Source organism: Macaca mulatta, chromosome 10, assembly GCF_049350105.2.
Source record: "Macaca mulatta isolate MMU2019108-1 chromosome 10, T2T-MMU8v2.0, whole genome shotgun sequence".
Taxonomy (NCBI): Eukaryota; Metazoa; Chordata; class Mammalia; order Primates; family Cercopithecidae; genus Macaca; species Macaca mulatta.
In genome coordinates this window covers 32,259,150-32,287,123 of record NC_133415.1, presented here as the reverse complement: position 1 = coordinate 32,287,123, position 27,974 = coordinate 32,259,150, and the positions used below count along the sequence as shown (strand labels likewise).

Here is a 27,974-nt window from a genome sequence, read left to right as displayed (position 1 = left end):
CCTTTCTTCCTTCCCTAAAATCTTTTCTTTACGTAGATCCAAGTGTCTAGCCTAGATCATTTTCTTCTCTCTGGATAACTTCTTTTAACATTTTGACAGATCTACTGACAGCAAATTTGTGTTTGTATGAGACGGTTTTTATTTCTCTTCACTTTGGAAAGATAATTTTGCTGGATACAGAATTTTAGGTTGGTTAGTTTTCTTGCTTGCTTGCATGGGTTCTGAAGAAAAGTTTGATGTGATTTTTATTCTTTTACTAACATGTGTTAGGCCCTACTAAAGCCCAAGGTGGTTAGACTCTGGTGAAACAGTTTCCCTGGGGCAGGCTTTTGCTAAGGAGAACAGAACGCCCTGGGCATATTTCAAAGTAGTTACTTTCCCCTTCTCTGTGGGGAGCGGGAGGGAATTTTTCTCTGATGTTCACAAGAGCCTCTGGCAGAGCTCTTGGAAGTTCATGAAAGCATAGGGCCCCCTAAGGCTGGGCTCCCTTAAATCTTAATTCTCAAGTTTCTGTACACGGAGCCTCCAGCAATTTGTCACTTACATTTCAGTCTTCCCACTGTGGTTCTGGCCCCGCGGCCAGTCTCCGATCCTGTTAGGCTGGGACTCACTGCCTCTCCAATGGGGGGATAACGGTTTGCCCTATTAGCCTCAAGTCTCTGGTGGATCTAAGAAAAGTTGTTAATTTTCAGCTTCTTCAAGGTGTTTTTTGTTGTTGTTGTGAGGACAGGAGTGACAGCATCCAAGCTGGAAAACAGAAGCCACATCTGGGTTTTGTTTCAAGATATTTTTCCAATTAGAAAGAATGATGCCACACACATTTCCATACATGTCTTTTGATGCAGCTGTGCATGTGTTTCTGTTATCCTAAGAGTGAAATGCCTAAGTCCTAAATGTGCTACTTTCTAGAACTAGTATTCAATGCCAAACACAGTATTCCCTCCAGCAGATGAGAGTTCTTGTTGCTCCAGATTCTCTCCAACACTTGGTGTTCTGTCTTTTAAATTTCAGGCGTTTTGGAGGATGTGTTATCTTGTTGTGATGTTAATTTGCATTTACATGAATATTAAGAAAGTTGAACACATTCAAGTATTTGCTTTTATAAATTACAGGCTTATATCTTTTACCCATTTTTCTTTCTCTTAGTGATTTTTAAGAGCTCTTTACATATTCTGAATGTGAGCCCTCTTTGTCATTATATGTGTTCATAGATCTGTTCCCACTCTGCAACTTGCCTTGTCACTTTCTTAGTGGTGTCTCTTAATAAACAGAAATTCTTAATTTGAATATAGTCTAATTTATCAATTTCTTCCCTTAAAACTATGGCTGTTTGTGAATTGCTTAAGAAATCTGTCCCCACTCACAGTCATAAAAATTGGCTGGGCACAGTGGCCCAGGAGAGCAGCTCAGAGGGGGGGCCCTGTGTATCCCTAAAATAAACGAATAACCCCCCTAAGTCATGCCTTGTCAGGACCCCATCCCACCCCCGCCTCACTGTAAGGGGTTCATGACACCAGCAGGGGTCCCCAGCACCTGAGCTGGACTTGAGGGCTTGGGCCCCAAAGACCTCCCCACCAGCAGCCGTGAGCCCCCCTCTAAGCCACTCTCTTCTTCCCCACTCTGATGGGCAGGTCCAGGTGCTGCTGTACTTCCTGCAGCTGGAGGCCATCCCTGCCCCGGACAGCAAGAGACAGAGCATCCTGTTCTCCACCGAAGTCTAAAGGCCCCAGTCCATCTCCAGGAGGCAGACAGAGGGCCTGGAGACCTCTGACTAATCGGGCCATCGGTAGAGTAGGAACTAAACCCTCCTGAGATGTCCTTGGGCCACCCCCAAGTGTCGGGTCATCTGCCAAGAGACAGCAACCCAAAGCGGAAGGACAGGTAGCCTGGGCAGATCCCAGCCAGGGCTGGGAGCCCCAGGCTGGCCTCAGACTGTGGTTTTTCCATGCAGCCACCCAAGGGCTCCCCAAGCCAGTACATCTTAGAGTCCAGGTCAGGCCCTGGGAGACAGGGTGAAGGGAATGGTTTTTTTTAACTTATCGGAGTTTAAACATTTCTACTGGATCACTTGTCAAGATGTGCCCTCTTCGGGGAGAAGGGAATGTGACTGGATTCCCTCGCTGTTGTACCTTGAATAAACACTGCTGCTTCATCCTATGAGGCAATGGCCCTGTCCCTGTGTGGGTGGGGCCTCTTCCATTTCTCTGACTTAGAAACCACACTCTATTTAGAACAGGGTTTGAGACGCTAAGTCAACACGGGGTAGCGTTTTTACTCCATTCATGGCTTTCTTCTTTTTCTTTCCAGAAGGATTTTTATGCAGAAACGGGTCTTTTGTTGCCGTGTTTGTCCTCTTTGGAAGGCAGCTCCAGTAGGGGCAACAGAGCCCTGGGGAAGGAGTCCCAGGCTACGCACTTTAGGGTTTGTCCTCCCGGGAGAGCAGCCTCGTCTTCTGATCCTGACCACCCTCCTGGTGCACAATCTCCTGTTTGACTTCCACAGGCCTGGACTTCTCTGGCTTCTCTCTGCCCACACTCTCCCTGCCCCAAGTGTCCCCAGCACAGGTGGCTTCACTTCTGTTCTCTCAGCTCAGCAGACTCACTCAACTTTTTTTTTTTGCTCTGTCCTCCAGGCTGGAGTACAGTGGCTCCATCATGGATCACTGCATCCTCTAACTCCTGGGCTCAAGTGATCCTCCAGTGTCAGTCTCCCAGGTAGCTAGGACTACAGGTGTGTGCCACAATGCCTGGCTAATTTTTATTTTTATTTTTTCTAGAGATGGGGCTTGCTACATTGCCCAGGCTGGTCTCAAACACCTGGGTTTGGTTATCCTGCCTCAGCCTCCCAAAGTGCTGGGATTACAGGCATGAGCCACCACACTCAAACACTTGGGGTGGTTTTAAGCCCTCAGCGAGGTGCACCAACAGGACCCACAAGTGGCGTGGGCCCTCCCTAACCCTCCCATCCATGCAGGCCTAGGCAAGTCCCTCTCTCTGAATCTCAGCTACCACCATATACCATGCAAGTAGGAAGATGGGAGGACTGGGGGTGGGGCAGGCAGAGGCCACCTCTGTCAGCTCAGGGCTGCATGGGCTGAAGCCTGTCTTCCCATACCTGGGACATGACCTCCAAGGACCAGCTTGGTCAGTCAGTCATGGTGATGGGCTGGCTGGGGTTGGCAGGGAGCTTGCTCTCCTTCTCTGAGGGCCGGAGCAGTGTGGGGCCAAAGATCATGGCAAGGTTGTGCAGGGACTTCTTATTGACTGCTTCCTTCTCTGCCACCCTGTAGAGGACCAAAGCAGAGGTGCTGTTTCAATGCCACCACCAGGAGAGAAGTAGAGGGGCTGGGCCATGTTGGAGTCCTCAGGGAGGAAGAGACCTTGACCTTGATCTTGACCCTGCAAACTGACTCCAGCCCTGGTACTTCTGGGTCTCAGTGGCCCAGGACAAGGGGCCAGCTCTGGGCTGATGGGGAGGTCTCCTCTATGATCTGGGTGGGAGGAAAGAGAGGGGTACAAGTACACTACTGGCCATGGCCAAAGCTCTGAACTCTTTGTTAAGGCCACAGTGCAGAGAAAAGAGGGTAGCAAAGAGGAGAGGCTGGGGCAGGGATGGCAGTGGCGCTAGTCTCTAGAAGCAGTGAGGGACTGCAGACAGGGGTCAGGGGGAAAGGTCCTCAGTGCTGGGGGTCTGCTGGGAGCAGAAGGGCACCCCACGGCCTGGGGATGTGGAGCCCTGGGCAGCCACAGGAGAGGTGGGCTACCTTTTCAGGTGGTCCAGAAGGAAAAGGAAGGTGAGCAGGTTGGCCTCCGGCAGGGACAGCAGCAGGTTGAGCAGGCAGCTCTCCTCTGCAATGGGGTCTGAAAGAGCTGCAGAAGGCGGTGGGTTACTCCTCAGGGTCACAAGCCAGAGACCTCTCCCAGGGTGGTCTATGGAGCACCCAGGGCTCATGTCACTAGAAAGGCCAGGCCCGTCATCATCCTCACTCCCACAGCGCTCGCCCCCAGTGAAGACCCTGTGAGGGGCGCCTGTGTGGGGTGTGAGCCACCCGAACACCTTTTCTCTACCTCACAGGGGTCAGTAGCACCCAGCAAACAGCAGCAGGAGGTGCCACGAAAGCAGCTGCTCCTGGTCAGAGCTTCCCTCGCTGCCGCTTCCTCCCCAGGGGAGCCCACGGCAGGGGAGGCTTAGTGTGGAATGAAACAGGAGACTGAGGGACACAAGGAGGGGAAAGGGCCCCAGCCCCACCAAATACGCAGAGACCCCCTTTGACACCCTGGACACCACTGGGGCACCTTCTGGCTGGGAGAGCAGGTCCTCTGTGCATGGGACCGGGAGGCAGACCTGCCCTAAGGGTGATGTGGAGGCTACAGGTGCCACATGCACCAGTGCCCACTTTAGACATCAGCCTCCAGGTTGACTAAGGGTCAGGGCAGGTTTGAACCCATGCTTGACGGGGCCAGGACCCATGGCTAGAGCACCTGGGTGCCCTTGTTTAGCCCTGGTCTGAAGGAAGGAGGACAGCAGACTTCAGGACCCCACAGCACGGCAGTGCTGACCATTTCACCCTCTTGGTCTCCTCGAGGAATAGGGATAGGGAGCCCTCTGGGGATGGGCAAGGCCTTCCAGGACAGGTTCAGTTCTGGTCCCCTGCTTTCCAAGGTTGTGTTAAAACACTGATCATGGCAGAGAGGGCATAGCTCAGGTTCCCACACCTCACTTTTCACAGCCTCCAAGGGCAGCAGTGCATGTGGAGGAGACGTTTCCCACAAGGACAAGGCCTCCAGTGCTCACCGATGCCCTCAGTGAAGTTGGGGTAGAACTCATCAGTGAAGAGGGGCTCGGGCAGCTCATGGAAGTACAGCTTCAGCGTGCCTGCGATGGCGTTCACGTCCATCTCGCTCATCATCACTGACACGTCCTTGTTATCTGGAAAGAGCACGGAAATGCAGCGGCCTCCTTCAGGACCCTGAGTGGGTCTCCCACCACACCTGCCTTGGCTAAAGCACCATCCCTGCCACACTGACCACTATGTGGGTCCCTCCCAGGCTTTGAGCAGCTCATCTGACTCCTCCCAAGAGCTGTGTGTGGTTCTGTGTCTGCAGAGTTGATGGGGGTGCGTGGGCATTCCCATTCCTCTCCCCTGCTTGTTCCGATGTGATGTCCAGGAGGAGGCCAGCATGGCAGGACACAGTGCCTGGGTGGGAATCAGGTGGCTCTGCCCTGTACATAGCAACGACCCCTGCACCGGTGTCTTCTGATAGCAGGAAGGCTGTGGAAGAATCTGATTGGTTTCAGTGTTTGAACTGGTGTCTTCCTTTGGACCAAATTGGCCACTGGGACTTACCTCCCCACCACAGGCCAGGTCCATTGTGGACTCCCAGAGGGAGCTAAAACTACCACAGGGCCCACCTAGGGGTGCTGGGCATTCTAGGGATCCTGGTCAGGGTGGGTGGTGCGTGCCCCCAAAAAGGGTCTGCAGGCACAAAGTCCTGTTGCTTTGAAGATGCTGGGCAAGGACCCTCTGGGGTCTCGGTGCCCTCCCCTGGCATTTGGGGCAGCTCCAGGTCCTTCATAGCTTCTGAGGGTTGGTGAGATGGAGGTGGAGATGTTGAAGCCCCGGTCTGAGCTGGGTCCCATCAGTGCCTTCTGCCCCTCCACATCCTCAAGCAGGGCAGTGGACAGACTGCACTGAGTCCTGGGCTTCCATACCTCCTGTCCACCCCCAAGGCAGGAAGGCCAAGACCCTGAGGAAGCCCCTGGTGCACCCCAGCAAGCAGCATCTGTAGCTAGGATGGTTTAAAAACTGGTTTCTACAGAAGTTCCTTCTACAACTCTTGTCTTCTCTTTCTTAAAAATAATAAAACAGTAAATGAAGAAAAGACACAGAGAAGGATGTGACATGCCCGGGTCATGGAGTGCTCTAAGATCTCATCACGGACACCGGCACCCACACCTCTATCCATCCTGCACAGGCTGACACTCACTGATGTCGAAGGCTGCCTTCAGTGCCTGGATGTCCGTGGCCACTCCGGACACACAGTAGATGCCCACCTCCTCCATGCCTCGGCGCTTGATCTCCTCCACGCACTGGCACACGATGTAGAGCACCTTGGACCTCTCTCTCCTGCAGGAGGAGGAAATGTTCTCAGTGTCCTGACAGCCCTGCTATTGGTCCACAGCACAGGAGACCTGCCCCCTCTCTGCACACCCGGAGGTGGGGTGAGGATGGTGATGAAGGCACCCAGGTCTGGGGCTGCACACGAGCCTTCTGCATGCCTGCCCTCCCTCTGCAAGCTCGGTCCTCATTGCATGTACTTTCTCAAGACCTTTCTAAGAGGCTGAAGCAGACAGACCCTCTGCAAGTCACACATGATCTCTGTGGGAAAGTCAGAGCCCTGCTTAGTAAAGTCAGCACAGGAAGGGCATCTGAAAGATTCCAGATCTGGGGTTAGCAGCCTGTGCCCCCAGCTGGGAGATCAGGCCCGGTGTTGGTCCTGCCATCCATGTGCTGTGCGGGAGGACAATCCCCTGACCCCTGCCCCGGGCCTCAGGCCTAAATAAACATCCGACGAATGAATGAAGCGGTGCCTCAGCACCAATGCTCCAAGTCCCACGATGCTAAGTGCTTTTCTCCTCTGAGTCTTAACAATGAACAATTTCAATACTGCCACACAGGACACTAGAGTAAGAATCCTTCAAAGTTACAACACTGTGCTCTGCTGAGGTCTTAACTTTAGTTCTGTTTTGCAACTGGATTTGGGAGCACATCAAAGCTGCTTCTCAAGCCACCCTCATTAGCAGTGGTTATTTGGGGGAGCTGCTGCTGGAGTCCTCGCTGCTCATGCCCAGAGCCCTCCCAGAGTGCTACGCAAGTGGTTCCTGTGTAGTTGGGGGTGGGGAGTGGTGTTTAGACACAGATAGGAGTCCAGGGTACAACTGATAGAGGCCCCGGCCCACATGACCAGCAAGTTCAGGGGCCCAGCCAGATTCCATCCTGGAGAAGCAAATGAATTCTCTAAGGAAGTGGTCTGTGTCTGCAAGAACTGCTCTCAAACCAACAAACAGGCTTCTCTTGGCAACTGACTCGTGACAAAAGGGCAGGAGTTAGTTACAACCATTCAACAGGAACCTGGGACCATGACAAATTCCAAGCGAGGACAGAAAACCCTGCACTTGGGCAGTTCCTGGAGCCAGCCTACTGCTTCCAAGCAAGGCAGCAAGGACACTCCTGAGCTGGTTTGCAGGAAACACAGGAGGTAGCTGAACACACCAAGTGTTCTCTGGGGCCTGATCTCACTGTGCAGCAACCACGCACAGAGAGGAGACCCACACATGCTTTTTTCTGCAGAAACAGCTGAAGGGACAGGCGCCCTCAGTGCATGAGCCCAAGCCCCTCCACACTCACTTGGTGACCACAGCAATCTTGACTCCGAAGACCCGTCTGTTTTGGGGACAGCATCTTCTTCAAGCTGAACTCCCTGCTGGTGAACTTGACTGAGAACTTTACTTCAATCTATAGTGGGGAGAAGGGGCACAGTCCGCTAATGCTCCTGGTCCTCGTAACCCAAGGTCCTAAGGGCCCCTGGGAGCCTCATCAAATATTTCTATGCAAAAGGCATGCAGAGGTCTCAGCGTGAGGTGAGACCACCCCTCAGGGAAGCCCCTAGTCTACTTCAGAAAGAGCAAGGATTTTGAAGGCCCACCTCAGCCTCCCAAAGTGCTGGGATTACAGGTGTGAGCCCCAGTGCCCACCCTTTCTTGGAGTCTTATACAATTAGGAGGCATCCAAGGATTTGAAATAAATTTTTATGCAAAATCTGAGGCTTACCCCGATTTGACTGTCTCTGTTCCTGGATTTTGCCTCTCAACTTAGAAAAACTCTGGAGGCCCCAAACTCTAACCTCTGTATCATCAGCCTATTAAGACTACTATTTTCTTCCTGAGATCTATTTCTCTGTGCAAGGTTTGAATTGTTATTGGCAAGAGAGTTTGTCTGATACAAACTAATTGGTGATTACTGGAACAGGTTTTTGTTTGTTTGTTTGTTTGTTTGAGACAGGGTCTTGCTCTGTTCCCCAGGCTGGAATGCAGTGGCACAATCATGGTTCACCGCAGCCTCAACTCCCAGGTTCAAGCCATCCTCCCACTTCAGTCTCCTCAGTAGCTGAGATTACAGGTACACAACACCATGCCTGGCTAATTTTGTATTTTTAGTAGAGACGGGGTTTCTCCATGTTGCCCAGGCTGGTCTCAAGCTCCTGCGCTCAGGCAATCCATCTGCCTCAGGCTCCCAAAGTGTTGGGATTACAGGCGTAAGCCACCATGTCAGGGCTGGAACAGTTATTTAAAATATTTTTTTCAGGCGGGATGCTGTGGCTCACGCCTGTAATCCCAGTACTTTGGAAAGCCAAGGCAGACAGATCCCTTGAACTCATCAGGAGTTTGACGCCAGCCTGGCTAACATGGGGAAACCCCGTCTCTACAAAAAATAACAAAAGTAGCTGGGCATGGTGGCACGCCCCTGTGGTCCCAGCTACTCTGAAGGCTGGGGTGGGAAGATCGTTTGAGCCAAGGAGGCCAAGGTTGCAGTGAGCAAAGATCGCACCACTGTACTCCAGCCTGGGCCACAGAGCCAAACACTATCTCTAAGTAAGTAAGTAAGTAAGTAAATAAATAAATAAATAAATAAAATATTTTTTCAGTTGTGACACCAAGTATTTAATGTAGTAAGACATTGCTGTGTTTTGGTCTTTAACATCTTCCACTTTAGGATGGGCACATACTAAAAATACAAAAGCAAACAAACAAACAAAACTATCTGGGCATGGTGGCGTATACCTGTAGTCCCAGCTACTCGGGAGGCTGAGGCAGGAGAATCGCTTGAACCCAGGAGGCAGAGGTTGCAGTGAGCCAAGATCGCACCACTGCACTCCAGCGTGGGTGACAGAGTGAGACTCCATCTCAAAAAAAAAACCCCACACGCTGGGTGCGGTGGCTCACACCTGTAATTCCAGCACTTTGGGAGGCCAAGGCGGGTGGGTGATGAGGTCAGGAGTTTGAGACCAGCCTGGCCAACATGGGGAAACCCCATCTTTACTAAAAATACAAAAATTAGCTGGGTGTGGTGGCGTGTGCCTGTAATCCCAGCTACTCAGGAGGCTGAGGCAGGAGAACTGCTTGAACTGGGACCTGGGAGGCAGATGTTGCGGTGAGCCGAGATCATGCCATTGCACTCCAGCCTGGGCAACAAGAGTGAAAATTTGTCTCAAAAACAAACAAACAAACAAACAAACAAACCCCACACAAAGATAAAATCTTCCACTTTAAAAATGCTTTTTGCTTTTAAAATGGCATATATAGGCTGGGCATGGTGGCTCATGCCTGTAATCCCAGCACTTTGGGAGGCCAAGGTGGGCAGATCACCTGAGGTCAGGAGTTCGAGACCAGCCTGGCCAACATAGTGAAACCCCATCTCTACCAAAAACACAAAAATTAGCCAGCTGTGGTGACAGGTGCCTGCAGTCCCAGCTACTAGGGAGGATGAGGCAGGAGAATCTCTTGGACCTAGGAGACGGAGGTTGCAGTGAGCCGAGATGGCACCACTGCACTCCAGCCTGGGCAACAGAGTGAGACTCCATCTCAGGAAAAAAAAAAAAAAAAAAAGGCATATATATCCATATTTCACTGGGCCTTCACAAAGCCCTGCTGGTCAACCCTCGAGAACTGAGGAATCAGAGAACTTAGGAATCGACCTGGAACTGCTTATGTAAGTGAGAATCTTAAGCTAAACGGCCTAGCGGTAAATGCCTTCCCCAGCCTCAGAAGTCTATAGTCAGCAGAAAGCAATAACAGCATCCTCCCTTCCACTCTTCCCTTCAGGCTGGACACATCCCTGTCCCTATAGCCTTTGTACTCGGGCACAGACACAGGAGACAGAGCACTCAATTTAGAATCCCTGGGCTCACACTGGCTTTCCTACAGACACAGGGGGTCCATGAGGCCCACAGTGACATACACATGTACACAAGGATGCACACGCTGACGCTGATGAGCCCTGGAAGTCAACACAGAAGAACACACGCAGGCACACACACAGCCACAACTCGACCTGCGAGGTCTACAACCCCACAAATGAAGAGAGGTGGATACCATCTCACACAAACTACAACTCTGAGAGAAACACACACACACAGGTCTACAGATTCACCTGAACAAGACGCCATCCATAATCACCGGCACAAAGCATCTATGCACTATCACACAGAACACAGGCAAGCAGACATAGATGATACTCCCAACCATCCAGTCTATAGCGATGAACTGCAGAGCTACATGCACAGATACACCAGTCATACATTCAGATCTGTGTAGACACAGTGAGGCACACATGTACACATGCGCACTTACACAGAAAGATGCAGACCCAGTTGGGCGTGGTGGCTCAGGCCTGTAATCCCAGCACTTTGGGAGGCCAAGGCGGGTGGATCACGAGGTCAGGAGATCGAGACCATCCTGGCTAACACGGTGAAACCCCGTCTCTACTAAAAATACAAAAATTAGCAGGGCATGGTGGCGGGCACCTGTAGTCCCAGCTACTCGGGAGGCTGAGGCAGGAGAATGGTGTGGCGGAGCTTGCAGTGAGCCGAGATCACGCCAATGCACTCCAGCCTGGGTGACACAGCGAGACACTGTCTCAAAAAAAAAAAAAAGAAAGAAAGAAAGAAACGTGAGGCAAGAGCAAACACCTACATCTGTAAGATACACAGAGAAACAAACACATACACAAACTTACACACATAGAAAAAGACTCATACACTGTATAATCAACAGTTCAACACCCCACCAAGGCTCTTGTCCTGGGTTGCTATTAAAATTGGGTGCTGAATACAAAAATTAACTGGGCGTGGTGGTACATGTCTGTAGTCCCAGCTACTCGGTAGGCTGAGGTGGGAGAATAGCTTGAGCTGGAGAGGTTGAGGCTACGGTGAGCTGTGATTGTGCAACTGCACTCCAGCCTGGGCCACAGAGTGAGACCCAGTCTCAAAACAAAATCAAACACGGGCGCTGCACTGGGCAAGGGAGGTCTGGGCACAGCTGTGCTGATGTGGGCAGTGGACACAGATGTCAAGCGAGAGCCTGTGGCCAAGCCTAAGCTGCGGTTAAGGTGGGAGGCTGAAGGGTTTGGAATGTGCACCACCCCGCCCCACGCCAGACCACCTCTCAGTAGGAACGTGGCACTGCACTTCGGTGCTGGACTCCTACTTCTGGCTGTGTGACTTGGGACACGTTACCCCACGCACCTGTACCACAACTTCCTCATCTTCCAAATGGAATAATAATGGTTAGCAAACCTCCTTGGGTTGCTGTGAGCATTCTGCCAGAAAAATGTACTCCAAGCTCTTGAAGTAGGCCTGGCATGTGGTTGGTGCTCAGTACGTATTCAGTGTTCCTGACGCCGACATCATCACTGTGTTCATGGCACAGCCCTGTGCCGCCACGACTGGGCCGCCACCCAGACCTTCCTTTCCCACCCCAAGGGTGAACTGTGGACAGAGCCCCCTGGGAGGGGCTAGGCCAGAGCTCTCCCAACTCTGGGTACCTCCGCCCGTGGGCTTCAGATATGTGGCTTGAGAAAGGGGAGTGGGGGCAGGGCCCCTGGAAAACCCCTCGAGGCCAGGCCCACCACTCCCAAGATCCCTAAGACTAGGGGCTTGAGTCTTTCCTGCAGACGGATGTGGGCAGGAACCCACTCGACTCCACTTGGGGACGTGGCCGAACTAACAGGACAAATCCCAGTTCCTGGGCACCGCCCTCCCAATATCCTCGCAATTAGACACCCATTCAGCGACACTGCACTGATCTGCACATCTAGATTCACGGCTACATTCGCCCGCAAGAGCGTGGCGGTTGCCCGAGCTCCCGGCTGTTGGCCCAGGAACTACATTTCCTAGAAGGGTATGCTACATACTCGTTGGCGTCCTGACTCAAGCACTGGCCCGGACTCCCTCTAGGAAATGGAGTCTGACGCCTGCGCGGCGCAAAGGCTCCCGGGAGGTGTAGTTTGCGTCCGTTCTGCGCAGGCGCACTTTCCAGCGGCGGCCGCCTGCTGCTCTTTGTGGCAGTCGCCGTCCTTTTGTGGGAGTTCGGTTTGTCCACTTGCCGGTCCCTCAGACCGTCAGCGGTCTCTGTCCGCCTCGGGACCTATCTGCTGGTCGCTCGGCGTCCGATGGCTCCGGGCCGCGGAACCTTAGGCCTGGCCCTGGTCTCCGAGCGCGGGTTCGCCCGGAGGAGCGTGTGGCGGGGGTGTGCCGGGGCGTGCGTGCGCCGGGCATGGGGCTGAGCCCGGTGTGGGGAGTGGGTATCTGCGGAGCCGGCCTGAGCCCCGCCTCAGCCGGGCGCGGGGAGGGGGCTCCGTGCGTGTGATCGTGCAGCTGTGAGCGCGTGGCCGCCCCGCGAGGCTCCGCTGCAGGCCCCTGAGCCCCAGGAGCAGGAATCGCTCCTCTGGGCCTGCCCTGGGTCCTGGAAGGTACAGAGCTGCCCACTCCTCCCGGGGAGGCTGCCGTGGAGGCCATGGAGATCCCTGCCCCGGAGCCCGAGAAGACAGGTACAGCTTCGCTCTTGTAGTCAGCGTGTCTGTGGATTTGCACTTGAGGATATTGACACTCAGAGAGATCAGGCCAGTTTCCCAGAAGCATCCAGCATCTTTTTTTTTTTTTTTTTTTTTTTTTTTAATGGAGTCTCACCCTCTCACCTAGGCGGGAGTGCAATGGCTTGATCTACGCTCACTGCAACCTCTGCCTCCCGAGTTCAAGCGATTCTCCCGCCTCAGCCTCCCAAGTAGCTGGGATTGCAGGCGCGCGCCACCATGCCCGGCTAATTTTTGTATTTTTAGTAGAGACGGGGTTTCGCCATGTTGCCCAGGCTGGTCTTGAGCTCAAGCGATCCGCCCGACTCGGTCTCCAAAGTGCTGGGATTACAGGAGTGAGCCACCGCGCCTGGCCTCCTGCTTCTTTCTTCCCCGTGCCCAACCATTTGTTCCCACTCAGACGTGCTTGATTGGGGGATAGCAGCTCTTTTCTTCATGAATTGGAGTGTCTGAGACACAGGCAGAATTATCCCTCGATGCTATATCAGTTGGTGCTAGCTGTTGGGGCTTGTTCCCCACCCGGCCTTGCCGGCAGGTTTGGCCTCCTCTCTGATTCTCACTTGTGCCACGACAGGTGGGCTTTAAGCTCAGCTGTGAGCCTGGTAGCCGTGGCCTTGACTCATTTCTCCTTCCCCAGCTCTTTCCTCTCAGGATCCTGCTGTTTCCCTGAAAGAGAATCCCGAGGATATATCGGGTTGGGGTCTTCCCGAAGCCAGGTCCAAGGTGAGTGGCTGAGTGTTCTTCCTTCTTTATGAAGAGGGTTGGCACATTTCCTCCCCAGCCCTGGATCATCAGCCTTCCACAGACCTTCACCTGGGTACCTGCTGGCCAGTCCTGAGGAAGCTCTGGGCAGTGGAAACAGCTCCAGTTGAAGAGTCCACATGTTGCCCGAGGTGTGCCTGGAGATGTACTCTATGGAGTGTCTCCTCCAACCCGATTCAGTGGGTCAGTTCCTGGGGATCTCTCTGCCCAGCGCTGTCCTGGGAGCTCTGAGGAGTGGTTTTAGTGGAACCTGAGAAAGTAGGTGATGGCTCACATGGGGTCTCTCCACATGCTGGCCAGGGATTGGTGCAGGATGTTTGCACCGTTGATTTACTGGGATGGAATCGGACAGGGGCACGTGCAGCAGCTGAGGAAGACCTGGATTGCAGCACTGGGTTAAGAGTAGTGGTAGGGGAGGCATCCCTGTGTGCTTTCCTCTGTGCCTGGTCCCTGGCGTGGGGCCTTCATGGAGAGTCCTGGAGATTTATAGAATCTGATGGATCAGCAAGGAATTGGCCCTGGGCACTTCTGCAGCCACGTGGGACCCAGATCCCTCCTTTTACAGACTGTGGACTCTGTTCCTCATTTTGTTTCTCTACGGCAACCGCCCTACCCCATGGTAGTATTTAGAAGGGTGCAGTTGACAAAGAGCACAGTAGAGTGAAAGATCTGGAGGGACGAGGGGTCTATGGGTTTTTTTGTTTGGTTGGTTGGTTTTTAGCATTTTGTGATTTTGTCAGTCTGCCACTCAAAAGAGGTGACAGCTGATTATTGACAGCTAGAAACAGCTGTAAAACGTGTATTGTGAGATGTGCCTCACTTCTGTAGTGTGTCACGATGCTTTATAGTTCTCAAGAAACTTGACAGTCAAATGCAATGCATGTTCCTTGATTAGGGTATAGATCCAAAAAAATTGAAAAAGGGCAGTTTGGGACAATTGAGGAAATTTGAAAATGGGCTGTATCTTGGGTCATATTATATCAATAGTAAATTTATTGCGTGTGATAATAGTACTGTGACTATGTAAGAGAATATCCACAGGAGATACAAGTTGAAGACTGTAGAGTGAGACGTCATGATGTCTGCAACTTACGTTCAAATGGTTCAGCAAAAAAAAAAAATGTGCGTGCATGTATGTATGTCTGTATGTGTCTGTGCAGCTCCCTCTAGGTGGTAGGGCCCTTGTGCATGTGTTATTCCTATTTGTAAAATATTTGCTTGTTAGATCCTTGAATAACCAGTTGACTGTCCTGAGTACACATCGCCTTTGGCATTTTCTCTTGACAGTCTCATTCACACTCACAGTTCAAGTTGTTCTGTCTCCTGGGACATCTTGTGTGGTCTGTTCTGACTTCTCTGCTAGTGTCATTACCACATCGGCATCTGATTCCAACACATACTCTCTGGGCTTTTTATTCCCTTTCCTGCAGAATGAAGACAGATTAGACATAGGCTTCTCCCAGTGGACCAGAAATACCCACCAAAAAGGCCTGTGCGGGCCTCAGACCCTACCCTACTCTTGCTGGTTGATGCTCCCCACACTGAAGCCATGTAGCCTCTGACAGCCTCACTGGCCAGCACCATATTCTGATACCTTTGGGGCTATTTTTTGTTTTTCTTTCTTTCTTTTTTTTTTTTCTTTGAGACAGAGTCTCGCTCTGTCGCCCAGGCTGGGGTGCAGTGGCATGATCATAGCTCACTGCAGCCTTCAACTCCTGGGCTCAAGCAAATCACCCACCTCAGCCTCCTGAGTAGTTGGGACCAAGGTGTGCACCCCCACACCCAGCTTGGAGCTTTGTTTCAGCCCATTTTCTCCTTCCCTCGACTATCATCGTCCTTCATGCCTGCATGCCTCAGTTAGGGGTGTGTTCTCAGCATTTGTCCTCATCTCTACCTCCTCATCTGAAATCCAGTGTTTTGCGGGGTAAGGTTTTATTTAGGTGTAATTTATATACAGCACAACTGTGCAATTTTAAGTATACAATTTGATGAGGTTGAGCAAACATATACAGTTGTGTAACCAGCACCACAATCATGATATGGGACATTTCCATGACCCAAAAATGTCCTCATGCCCCTGTGCATTCAGTCCTCTCCCCTCTCCCCTTGGTAACCACTATAGTTTTGCTATAGATTTTCCTCTTTAAGGATTTCATATGGAATTTATACTATGTGGTCTTTTGTCTCTGCTTTACTTCGCTTAGCATATGCTTTTCAGTTTATCCATGTTGTTGTGTGAATCGGTAGTTTGTTCCTTTTCATTGGTGAGTAATATTCCATTTGTATTAGTCTGCTAGGGCTGCCATACAAAGTATGGCAGGAGGGCTTAAACAACAGAAATTAATTTTATTACAATTCAGGAGGCAAGAAGTCTGAGATCAAGGACAGGCATGATGGCTCACGCCCGTAATCCCAGCACTTTGGGAGGCTGAGGCGGGCAGACTACGAGGTCCGGAGATCAAGACCATCCTACCTAACATGGTGAAACCCCATCTCTACTAAAAATACAAAAAAATTAGCCAGGCATGGTGGCGGGCGCCTGTAGTCCCAGCTACATGGGCTGCTGAGGCAGGAGAATGGCGTGAACCCAGGAGGTAGAACTTGCGGTGAGCCTAGATCGCGCCACTGCACTCCAGCCTGGGTGATAGAGTGAGACTCTGTCTCAAAGAAGAAAAAAAAAAAAAGAAGTCTGAGATCAAGGTGTCAGCAGGGTTGGTTTCTTCCGAGGCCTCTTTTCTTGGCTTGTAGATGGCCACCTTTTCCCTACATCTTCACATGGTCTTACCTCCTCTATGTCTGTGTCCAAATTTCCTCTTCTTATGAGGACACCAGTTATATTGGATTAGGGCCCACTGTATTGAATTCATTTCAACTTAATTACTTCTTCAAAGAACCTCTCTCCAGGCCAGATGCAGTGGCTCATGACTGTAATCCCAGCATTTTGGGAGGCTAAGTTGGGTGGATCACTTGAGGTCAGGAATTCAAGACCAGCCTGGTCAACATGGTGAAACCCTGTCTCTACTAGAAATACAAAAATTTAGCTGGGTGTAGTGGCGTGTGCCTATAGTCCTAGCTACTCAGGAGGCTGAGGCAGGAGAATCTCTTGAACCCAGGAGGCAGAGGTTGCAGTGAGCTGATATTGCACCACTGCACTCCAGCCTGGGTGACAGAGTGAGACTATGTCTCAAAAAAAAAAGAACCTCTCTCGGAGTTACTGAGGGTTGAGACATAGGAATTTGAGGTGAAGGATATACAATTCAGCCCATTACTCCATTGGATGGATATTCCATAGTCTGCTTATCCATTCACCAGCTGATGGATATTTAGTCGCTCATAGGCTTTTGCTATTACAAATAAATCCGCTATAAATATTTGAGTACACGTATGGCTGTGCATTTTAATTTCTCTTGCATAAATACCTAGGTGTGAAATTGCTGAGCCATGTAGTTTATCAATTTTATTGATCTTTTCAAAAACCCATTTTTTTGTTTTATTGATTTTCTCTATTTTCTGTTTTCCATTTCATAGATTTCTGATCCTTATTATCTCCTTGGTGTCTTAAGATTGAAACTTATTTTACTTACTTTAGTGTCTTTTTTTTTTTTTTTTTTTTTTGAGACGGAGTCTTGCTCTGTCGCCCAGGCTGGAGTGCAGTGGCGCGATCTTGGCTCACTGCAAGCTCTACCTCCCGGGTTCACGCCATTCTCCCGCCTCAGCCTCCGAGTAGCTGGGACTACAGGCGCCCGCCACCACGCCCGGCTAGTTTTTTGTATTTTTAGTAGAGACGGGGTTTCACCATGTTAACCAGGATGGTCTCGATCTCCTGACCTCGTGATCCACCCGCCTCGGCCTCCCAAAGTGCTGGGATTACAGGCTTGAGCCACCGCGCCCGGCCTACTTTAGTGTCTTAAGATTGAAACATAGATATTGATTTGACACTTTTTTTCCTTGCATAGCATTCAGCGCTGTAAATTTCTAAGCACTGCCTCATCTATATCCTACAACTTTTGTTATGTTACATTTTTATTCAGCTGAAAATAGTTTCTAATTTCCCTAGTGATTTCTTCTTCAACCGTATGTTATTTCAGAATGTGTTGTTTCATTTCCTAATATTTAGGGCATTTTCCAGATAACTTTCTATTATGGATTTCTGATTTAATTCTATTGTCGTCAGAGAATGAACTTTGTATGATTTAAAGCCTTTCAAATCTGCCAAGATTTATTTTATTTCCCAGAGTGTGGTTTATCTTGGTAAATGTTCCACATGCCCTTGAAAAATATGTATTCTGCCTTTGTTGGCTAGAGTGTTATGTAAATATCTGTTAAGTCAAGTTGAATGATGGTGTTTTCAATTGTTCTGTCAGTTTTTGCATTATGTATTTTGAAGCTCTTTTAGTAGATACATTTATATTTAGGATTGCCATGAGTTCTTAATGAATTAAGCCTTTTATCATTATGTAATATTCTCTTTATCTCTGATAGTCGTCTCTCTGAAATCTACTTTGCTATTACTATAGGCAGTTCAGCTTTTTTTTTTAATTAGTATTTGCAGGGTTTATCTTTTTCTATCCTTTCAGTTTTAACCTATCTTTGTATGTAAAGTAGGTTTCTGTAGCTTGCTTTTTTAATTCAGTTTGACAGTCTCCACCTTTTAATTGGAGTGTTTAAACTATTCGCATTTAGTGTAATTATTAATATAGTTGGATTTACATGTCTCTTTTTTCCCCCTTTTTTTTTTTTTTTTTTTTTTTTTGACAGAGTTTCGCTCTTGTCACCCAGGCTGGAGTGCAGTGGCGCAATCTTGGCTCACTGCAACCTCCACCTCCTGGGTTCAAGAAATTCTCCTGACCTCAGGTGATCTGCCACCTTGGCCTCCCAACGTGCTGGGATTACATGCATAAGCCACCCCACCCAGCCTTGCTATTAGTTTTCTATGTCATATGTCTTTTTTGTTTCTCTTTTCCTCCCTTAATGACTTCTTTTGAGGTAAACACATACTGTTCTAATGTACTCTTAATTCCTCTGATTTCGTTAATGTTTTTCACCTTTTAGTTATTTGATTGGATGCTGGACATTGTGAATTTTACTTTGTTGAGTAGGTTTTTGGAATTTCTTAAGTGTTTCTGGGATTTGTTCTGGGATGCAGTGAAATTCCTTGGCATCTATTTGATCCTTTCAAGGATCAAAGCAAGTCTGGAGTTGGGTGGTGGCCAGGATGCCCAGGCCCAGGGGGAGCAGGCGGGAAGGATTGGAAGGCAGTCAGGTGAGGACTGCAGGTAGCCTCTCTTGATCCCTTGGGGCACAGAACTTGCTGATATATATACAAGGTTTCCTTCTTTAGAGTGTAATAACGGTATCTAGTCTGGGTTCGGATCCTTTTGCATTAGTGAGCTTTGAATAGAGTTGCTGGGGTTTTTGTACTATTAATATTCTCTCAAATTTTTAAGTTTGAAATTCTTTTTTTTTTTTTTTTTTTTTTTTTTTGAGACGGAGTCTCGCTCTGTCACCCAGGCTGGAGTGCAGTGGCCGGATCTCAGCTCACTGCAAGCTCCGCCTCCCGGGTCTACGCCATTCTCCTGCCTCAGCCTCCCGAGTAGTTGGGACTACAGGCGCCCGCCACCTCGCCCGGCTAGTTTTTTGTATTTTTTTAGTAGAGACGGGGTTTCACCGTGTTAGCCAGGCTGGTCTCGATCTCCTGACCTCGTGATCCGCCCGTCTCGGCCTCCCAAAGTGCTGGGATTATAGGCTTGGGCCACCGCGCCCGGCCAAGTTTGAAATTCTTGACCCCATGAAGCATAGCATCTCACCCAGGACTTAGAGCATGATACAACAGCCATGTGGGTCCCACCTCAAGTTGCCAAGACCCCGCAGTGTCTATTCAGACCTGCTTTCCCAGTCTAGAAGGTGGTGTGGGAATGCATGCCAATTCCCAGCCCCTCTCCCTGCCCCTGGTCCCCAAATTCAGTCATGGTCAGTGTCTACAGCACAACCTTCTGTGCATGGGAGAAGGTCACCTGAGGTTAACCCTTTACTTGTAGGGTCATTAATCAATCTCTGGCTCCTTTGGAACCATGGACACAGAATCATTCCTGGGTGAGTGAGAAACCTATATGTCATTTCAGGAATCGGTGAGTTTCAAGGATGTGGCTGTGGACTTCACCCAGGAGGAGTGGGGTCAGCTAGACTCCCCTCAGAGGGCCTTGTACCGGGATGTGATGTTGGAGAACTACCAGAACCTTCTTGCCCTAGGTAAGATCCCCCCAGCCCCAGGCTGGGCATCTGCTGTCAGCCTTCTTCTGCATGGTAGATATTAAGGACGATCCCTTCAGTGCCAGCCCTGGTGCCAGATATGTCATGGGGTGGGAAGCAAGACCTGTGCCTTGGGGCACTCATGGCCAGGGGCCTTGGCCACGCCAGAAGTCCCCAGGGGACAGCGTAGGAGCTGGTAGCATCCTTGCTTGGCATTTCCCCTGGTCCTGGGGTGGGGGCAGGGAGAGAAGAGAGGAAGGTGGGACCCTGGAGCCCAGCTGGCTCTGAAACGGTCCTCGAGCAATAAAGTAAGGACGTCAGCACACGTGGGGTCTTCAGAGTGTGCACTGGGATTTGGGTTCCAGTCTGAGACCCTCACTGCTTTTGGCCCAGAGGACCTCCTGTTCCCAGAGAGGGTGTCCACTTCACAGGCATTGTCCTTGTTAGGGGCGGCGCCTGAGGTCAGCTGGGCCTGGAGAGCCACAGCATGCCCAGCCCCACTTTCTCCCCACAAGCAGGACCTCCACTGCACAAGCCAGATGTGATCTCCCATCTGGAACGAGGCGAGGAGCCATGGAGCATGCAGAGGGAAGTCCCTGGAGGGCCCCGTCCAGGTGAGCAGAGGCACAGGTGGAAGGGTGCCGGCCCCAGCACCTCCAGCGGCACCTCCTCCTATGGCCCCTATTTTCCTCCCTCCATTTGCTCTGGTTCCATGTCACCTTCTCAGGTCCTCCACCAGACCCTCCCGCCTGTCTCCCTTCAGCACATATTGAGCACTGCCTGTGTGCTGAAACCTGTTCTGGGATACAACAGGGAGCAAACCGGGCCATTGGGACCAAATGGCCACCTGCTGATGGGGGTGGGGAGGCAGGAATAGAAATATTGAGCCAGTGGTGTTGGCTGGGCAGCCGGGGGTGTGGGATTGGGGTCAGGGGGCCACCAGGGGAGGGGCAACTGGCATTGGTCAGTGTCAGCGTCAGGGTCAGCATCAGCATCAGCATCAGAGACAGCATCAGCGTCAGGTTCAGGGCCAGTGTCAGGGCCAGGGCCAGCATCAGTGTCAGAGCCAGCATGAGCATCAGCGTCAGGGTCAGGGCCAGCATCAGTGTCAGAGTCAGCATCAGCATCAGGGTCAGCATCAGTGTCAGGTCAGGGCCAGCATCAGCGTCAGAGTCAGCATCAGCATCAGTGTCAGGGTCAGAGTCAGCATCAGCATCAGGGTCAGCATCAGCGTCAGGGTCAGGGCCAGCATTAGCGTCAGAGTCAGCATCAGCATCAGGGTCAGGGCCAGCATCATTGTCAGAGTCAGCATCAGGGTCAGCATCAGCATCAGGGTCAAGGACAACATCAGCGTCAGAGTCAGCATCAGCATCAGGGTCAGCATCAGTGTCAGGGTCAGGGCCAGCATCAGTGTCAGGGTCAGCATCAGTGTCAGAGTCAGCATCAGGGTCAGCATCAGCATCAGGGTCAGGGCCAGCATCAGCGTCAGAGTCAGCATCAGCGTCAGAGTCAGCATCAGTGTCAGGGTCAGCATCAGTGTCAGCATCAGCATCAGCATCAGGGTCAGGGTCAGCATCAGCATCAGGGTCAGCATCAGCATCAGGGTCAGGGCCAGCATCAGGGTCAGGGTCAACATCAGCATCAGGGTCAGCATCAGCATCAGGGTCAGGGCCAGCATCAGGGTCAGGGTCAGCATCAGCATCAGGGTCAGCATCAGCATCAGGGTCAGGGCCAGCATTAGGGTCAGGGTCAACATCAGTGAGGGCTTCTAGGTTGTGGCCAAGATGGCAGCCCTCCATGAGGGAAAGGGGACCAGGGTGGGTCTTGAGCAGAAGGTGGTCTGTTTTTCTTCTCCAACATTCTTTTTGTAGACTTCTCTACTGAGTTGGTTGATGAATAAGTGAATTAAATAATTTCAGCTTAATTTATTGGACAGTGACTGCTGAGCATGTTAGGTGTCTAGAAAGCTTAAGAAACACCTTTCTGTGGGAAAGGCAGCCAATAAGCTGTGGAGCACAGAGCACAGGGGTCGGGGAAGGCAGTCCCTTCTCCATACCCACTCTGCTGCCACACACCACCCAGCCCCAACCTGCAGCAGCAGCTGCAGCCCCCGCTTTCTGGTCTTTATTTCTCACCCCAGCCTCTGATGCTTGCTTTGTCCTCTTTGACAAAATTAGAGGTTTTAAAAAATTCATATTTTTGTTTGATTCATATATGAATACACTGAAAATGAGGCTGAAAGGTTATTAAAATCCTGCATAATCTTTCCACCCAGAGATAACTGTTCTCTAATAACTAACCACGTCACTGATTCCTCTAGGCCGTTCCTCTGTGTGCGGATAGACTTTTCTAAAGCGACACGTGGCCGGGTGCCATGGCTCACGCCTGTAATCTCAACACTCTGGGAGGCCAAGGCAGGCAAATAACCTGAGGTCAGGAGTTCGAGACGAGCCTGACCAACATAGAGAAACCCCATCTCTACTAAAATTACAAAATTAGCCAGGCATGGTAGCGCATGCCTGTCATCCCAGCTACTCGGGAGGCTGAGGCAGGAGAATTGCTTGAACCCGGGAGGTAACTCCAGATAACAAGAGTGAAACTCCATCTCAAAAAAAAAAAAAAAAAAATTAGCCAGGCGTGGTGGTAGGCGCCTGTAATCCCAGCTACTCTGGAGGCTTAGGCAGGAGAATCACTTGAACCTGGGAGGCAGAGGTTGCAGTGAGCCATGACCGCACCATTGCACTCCAGCCTGGGAGACAGAGCTAAACCCCGTCTCAAAAACATAAATAAATAAAGCCTTACGCACCCTTGGAAGCACAGCACGCACACCGGAGTCTGGCTACCACACTGGCCGTGACGTAGTGAGCATCCTCACGCGATGTTTACTGATTGCACATTATCCCTTAAATGTATGTGCCCTGCTGTGTTGCTGGCCCTATTGCTGCCAAAACGACTTTTTTTCTGGCCTGGGCCTCTTCTCTCTGCTCTGTGCACCTTCCCTAGACTCACCTCTCACTTGGTGTGGGCGTGGTCTACACTATAGCAACACCAGCTGAGCTGCAGCCCTTTGTCACTGACCACCTCGTGGGCCTCTGCCTGCATGTCTAAAACCAGACTTGGAACTGGACCTTCCTCCTCCCGTCCCTGTCTTTGCAAAAGCTTCCACCGTCCATCCTTGGCTTGGGTGTTTGCTGAGGTCTCATCCTCTCCCCCATTTCCTCTCTTGCCACCTTCAGTCAACAGCTAGAGCCATCAGTTTTAGCTCCTCGATGGCTCTCAGATCGGCTGCTTCCTGTTCATTTTCACAGCCTTGGTACCAGTCTGAAGTTGCCATTTTTCACCTGAATTATTCAGATGGCCTCCCTAACTGGCCTCCCTAACTGCTCGCTCCCACCTCCTTACACACCACCAAAGCCACCTTCAAGACAAACCATTATACCAGGCACAGGGGCTCACACATCTAATCCCAGCGCTTTGGGAGGCCAAGGCGGGAGGATCGCTTGAGCCCAGGAGTTGGAGGCTGCCTTGAGCCATGATTGCACCCCTGCACTGCAGCCTGGACAACAGAGCGAGACTCTGTCCCCGCCCCCTGCTTCCCCTGCTCCCCGCCCCCCACCAAGATACCACATGATCAAGGGTCACCCTCTGTGCAAAAGGCCTTTCCTCCCCCACTGCCCTCTGAGTCAGGCGTCTGGTCACCTCAAACCCATCCACCTTGCCAGGGTCACCTCTCAGCCTTCCTGCCTCTGCGTATCTTGTCTTCATCTTACTGTCTCACCTCTGAGCCTCTGCACATGCTGTTCGCTCTCCACCTGGCTACCTGCCATGTGTGCCATGGCCAGTTCCACTTGCCCTGCCCTTCTGGATGGGTCGGGGCCACGGGCAGCACCACCGTGCAGCTCTGCCCACTGCACTAGATGCCCCTTTTTAAGCCTGGGAAGGACAGAATTAGAAATAAAATCTCCTGCCAGCTCAGAAAACCTTGCTGTAGAGATAGAAAAGAAAGCAAGCCTTCTTATCGAATAAGTGTTTAACCAGATGTGGTGTGCAGGATAGAAAAACACATCCCCCTTTGACAGAGAAGACAGATCCAACCCAGCACACAGGGCAACTGTCTTCACCTAAAGGAAGAGTACAGCTTTTTGGGTTTTTATTATTTATTTATTTAATTTATTTATTTTGAGATAGGGTCTCTATTGCCCAGGCTGGGGTGCAGTTGCGTGATCATAGCTCGCATCCTCAATCTCCCCAGGCTCAGGTGATCCTCCCACCCCAGCCTCCTGAGTAGCTGGGACTACAGACATGTGCCACCATTCCTGGTTAATTTTGTATTTTTTGTAGTGGGGTCTGTGTTGCCCAGGCTGGTCTTGATCTGGGCTCAAGTGACCCGCCCACTTTGACCTCCCAAAGTGCTGGGATTACGGGCATGAACCACCGCGCCCAGCCTCTTGTACCTTTTTGACAAGCAGGAAGTTACATCTTGGACTGGACTCTTGGACTAGGGTCATTTCGCTTCTGAAGAGGTTTGCATGCGTCTCAGAGAAAGCGTTTGCAGTTCCCAGTGTTCTAAAGGGAAGCGCTGGGGTGTGGGAGGCCCTTTTTTCCTTTTGGCACCACAGACAATTTTTAATTCATTTATTAGTCCCAGCTACTCGGGAGGCTGAGGCCGGAGAATGGCGTGAACCAGGGAGGCGGAGCTTGCAGTGAGCCGAGATCACGCCACTGCACTCCAGCCTGGGCGACAGCGAGACTCCGTCTCAAAAAACACAAACACACAAAAAACTTGTATTTGCCCTGTGTATTACGATCACCTGCCATGGTATTGACACAGCAGTCGGTCAGCCGATGTGTCTGTGAATGAGTGTAATCCTGATCACCAGCTCCCCAGCTTGCCCCTTTCTCAGCCCCCTTGATGCTTGTAGCTGCTCCTCCGGGGATTCCCTTGGCCTCTCCACCTCTCCCAGTCTTTGCTCTCTGGTAGCTCCTTGCGTTTTCTTCCTCTCCCTTCTTCCTGCTCTTGCTTGCACATCTCATCCTGGGCTCTCCCTTCTCTCTGCCTGCGCCTTCCAGCCTTGGCCCTGGTGTCCTCTCCTCTCTTTTCTGGGCTTATCTGCATCTCCAGGTCAGTTCTCAAATCTGAATTCTAGGCCAGGTTTCCGCTTGCTCACAGAAAATCACTTTCAATATCTTACAGAATGGCAGCTGAAGGCGGTGCCCTCTCAACAGCAGGGTATTTGCAAAGAAGAACCCGCCCAGGAGCCCATCACGGAGCGGCCCCTGGGCGGGGCGCAGGCGTGGGGGCGCCAGGCCGGTGCTCTGCAGAGGAGTCAGGCTGCGCCCTGGGCGCCTGCACATGCTATCGTCTGGGACGTCCCTGTAGAGAAATTCCCCCTTAGGTGTCCCCTCTTCGCCCAGCAACGCGTTCCCGAGGGGGGACGCTTGCTGGACACACGCAAGAACGTCCAGGCTACTGAGGGCAGAACCAAGGCTCCTGCTAGACTGTGTGCGGGAGAAAACGCCCCTACACCAAGTGAGCCGCACAAGTTCCCCCACGCGCGCCGGCAGCGCGGGGCGGGCGCCGGGGAGGGCGAGTTCGTGTGCGGCGAATGCGGGAAGGCGTTCCGCCAGAGCTCCTCCCTCACGCTGCACCGGCGCTGGCACAGCCGGGAGAAGGCTTACAAGTGCGATGAGTGCGGCAAGGCCTTCACGTGGAGCACCAACCTCCTGGAGCACCGGCGCATCCACACGGGCGAGAAGCCCTTCTTCTGCGGCGAGTGCGGGAAGGCCTTCAGCTGCCACTCGTCCCTCAACGTGCATCAGCGCATCCACACGGGCGAGCGGCCCTACAAATGCAGCGCCTGCGAGAAGGCCTTCAGCTGCAGCTCGCTGCTCAGCATGCACCTGCGGGTGCACACCGGCGAGAAGCCCTACCGGTGCGGCGAGTGCGGCAAGGCCTTCAACCAGCGTACGCACCTCACACGCCACCACCGCATACACACGGGCGAGAAGCCCTACCAGTGCGGCTCCTGCGGCAAGGCCTTCACCTGCCACTCGTCCCTCACCGTGCACGAGAAGATCCACAGTGGGGACAAGCCTTTCAAGTGCAGCGACTGCGAGAAGGCCTTCAACAGCCGCTCGCGCCTCACCCTCCACCAGAGGACGCACACGGGCGAGAAGCCCTTCAAGTGCGCCGACTGCGGAAAGGGCTTCAGCTGCCACGCGTACCTGCTCGTGCACAGGCGCATCCACAGCGGCGAGAAGCCCTTCAAGTGCAACGAGTGCGGCAAAGCCTTCAGCTCCCACGCCTACCTCATCGTGCACCGGCGCATCCACACAGGCGAGAAGCCCTTCGACTGCAGCCAGTGTTGGAAGGCCTTCAGCTGCCACTCGTCCCTCATCGTGCACCAGCGCATCCACACTGGTGAGAAGCCCTACAAGTGCGGCGAGTGTGGCAGAGCCTTCAGTCAGAACCACTGTCTCATTAAACATCAGAAAATCCACTCCGGGGAGAAGTCGTTTAAGTGTGAGCAATGTGGAGAGATGTTCAACTGGAGCTCGCACCTCACTGAGCACCAGAGGCTGCACAGCCAGGGGAAGCCGTTGGCCATCCAGTTCAACAAACACTTGCTCAGCACATACTACGTGCCTGGCAGCCTGCTGGGTGCAGGGGATGCTGGGCTGAGGGACGTGGACCCCATCGACGCGCTGGATGTGGCAAAGCTCTTGTGCGTCGTTCCGCCCCGAGCTGGCAGAAATTTCTCCCTGGGAAGCAAACCTCGAAACTAACATGATGTGCTTTGGTGTCAGTAGCCGCCTTCTGAGCTACTCAACGAGGAAAGCACCTGATCCTCCCTGGCTCCTAGATCCAGACCACCTTTCTCCAGGTGTGGGAGCCTTGCCTTATCACCCCAATCAGGTCTGCATGCCAGGGTGCCTCTCTTAGTTAAAGTCAGTCACCTCCCCAGAAGGGCCACACGCCGGGAGGAAAGTTGAGAGCCATTTGAGGTAGTCCTGTCACCTGTTTTCCTTGATGGACCTGGAAGTTGTTGACAAGGGGAAAGATCTTTCTTGCCAATAAAAAGAAGGGATCTTGTTGGGTGCCATGGCTCACACCTGTAATCTCAACACTTTGGGAGGCCAAGGCAAGGGGATCGCTTGAGCCCAGAAGTCTAGGACCAGCCTGGACAACATGGTGAGACCTCATCTCTACAAAAAATGCAAAAATTAGCCAGATGTGGTGGCGTGTCCCTGTGGTCCCAGCTACTCAGGAGGCTGAGGTGGGAGGATTATTTGAGCCTGGGAGGTCAAGGCTGCAGTGAGTCATGATTCACAGCACTGCACTGCAGCCTGGGTGGCAAAGCAAGACCCTGTGTGAAATAAAAAGGAGGTATATCAACTGTTGTATCCTCGGACGGACTCCTGACATGGCTTCCATCAGGAGTTTCCTCCATAAACTATTATTTTCAGAATAATAATAAAACAAGAATTATGAATAGCATTACTTTCCAGTGAACATTATTATATTGCTAGAGAGGAGAATAATCTTGGGCGGTGGGCATTTGGAAAAAGTGAATTTCCTGGACTTACCTCATGTAAATAGCTCTACTGCAGAGCTGTGTGTTAGTGACAGTGCAGTCAGGGGTGTTCCCACAGCTGTCACAGCATGGCCCAGCAGCGTTGTAGCCAGATCCTAACATGCCAACATCACCTCTTGCCATTTAGCCCCTGGTGAGAAATTGGGAACTCCCAGGCAGTGCCCAGTGCATCCAGGGAAGATGGGCACGACATCAAGATAGATGTGTCTGGAGGCTCCCCTTCACTGATTGGGGCTGGGCAAGGCCACCCTGGGCTGGTGAGGCTGCCCTGCAGGGCTTCTCACTATGTAGCACCAGTCACCAGCCCAGGTCACAGAAGAAGCCCCTCCCAGCATCCACTGGAGGCAGGGAGCTGAAGCCCAGGGAGATGGGCTCCATGGTGGTCCCACATGGAGGTGTTGTACAAACCCTGGAAAAGGTGGCTCTCCCTGTCCCCTGTCCCGACACTCTTCAGAGATAGGAAGACAGAGTTAATCTTGAATGAATGTTATTTCTACTCAGTCCTAAGCAAGAATAAGCTGCCCTCTTGGTGATAATACTTTACGTTTGTATGGAGTGCTATCATTTATGAAATTATTTCAGTATGCTTTTTAAGTTATGCTGGCAAAATAACCACAGTTCAGAAAATGTGGACTTATGAAAAATAAAATCCCCATAATTCTTAATAAAACTGCATTTTGCACTTTGATACATTACCCTGTGCTTTGCTCATATAGAAC

The 27,974-nt window shown here is 51.6% G+C and overlaps 2 protein-coding genes across 6 annotated transcripts; one reads left to right on the top strand and one right to left on the bottom strand.

The window, feature by feature from the left end:
• Window positions 1–115: 115 nt before the first annotated feature.
• LOC695246 (uncharacterized) lies at window positions 116–12,575 on the bottom strand. Its single transcript, XM_077949050.1, is given in 11 exon segments — window positions 116–747; window positions 3,115–3,283; window positions 3,764–3,869; window positions 4,795–4,929; window positions 5,988–6,127; window positions 7,409–7,438; window positions 7,440–7,516; window positions 9,969–9,978; window positions 10,211–10,366; window positions 11,440–11,546; window positions 12,177–12,575. Coding segments are annotated over 10 exon segments (1,299 nt in total). The 3' UTR covers window positions 116–747; window positions 3,115–3,144.
• On the top strand, window positions 12,095–27,943 carry ZNF74 (zinc finger protein 74). Of its 5 annotated transcripts, XM_077950714.1 has the most exons (6): window positions 12,095–12,607; window positions 13,287–13,372; window positions 18,170–18,265; window positions 19,534–19,660; window positions 20,179–20,274; window positions 24,855–27,943. In XM_077950714.1, exons 4-6 carry the CDS (start codon window positions 19,627–19,629, stop codon window positions 26,444–26,446), a joined length of 1,722 nt encoding a protein of 573 aa, XP_077806840.1. In that variant the 5' UTR covers window positions 12,095–12,607; window positions 13,287–13,372; window positions 18,170–18,265; window positions 19,534–19,626; the 3' UTR covers window positions 26,447–27,943. The 5 variants fall into 5 exon arrangements, with proteins under 5 accessions (XP_077806840.1, XP_077806841.1, XP_015005256.1 ...); XM_077950715.1 differs by lacking the exon at window positions 18,170–18,265 and having other exon boundaries at window positions 12,095–12,279; XM_015149770.3 differs by lacking the exon at window positions 18,170–18,265.
• The last annotated feature ends 31 nt before the right edge of the window (window positions 27,944–27,974 follow it).

Coding starts and splice junctions, on each gene's coding strand:
- ZNF74 (XM_015149769.3), top strand. CDS start 12,574: ATGGAGATCCCTGCCCCGGAGCCCGAGAAGACAG. Junction 12,608..13,286: donor CCCGGAGCCCGAGAAGACAG/GTACAGCTTCGC, acceptor CTCCTTCCCCAG/CTCTTTCCTCTCAGGATCCT. Junction 13,373..19,533: donor TTCCCGAAGCCAGGTCCAAG/GTGAGTGGCTGA, acceptor ATGTCATTTCAG/GAATCGGTGAGTTTCAAGGA.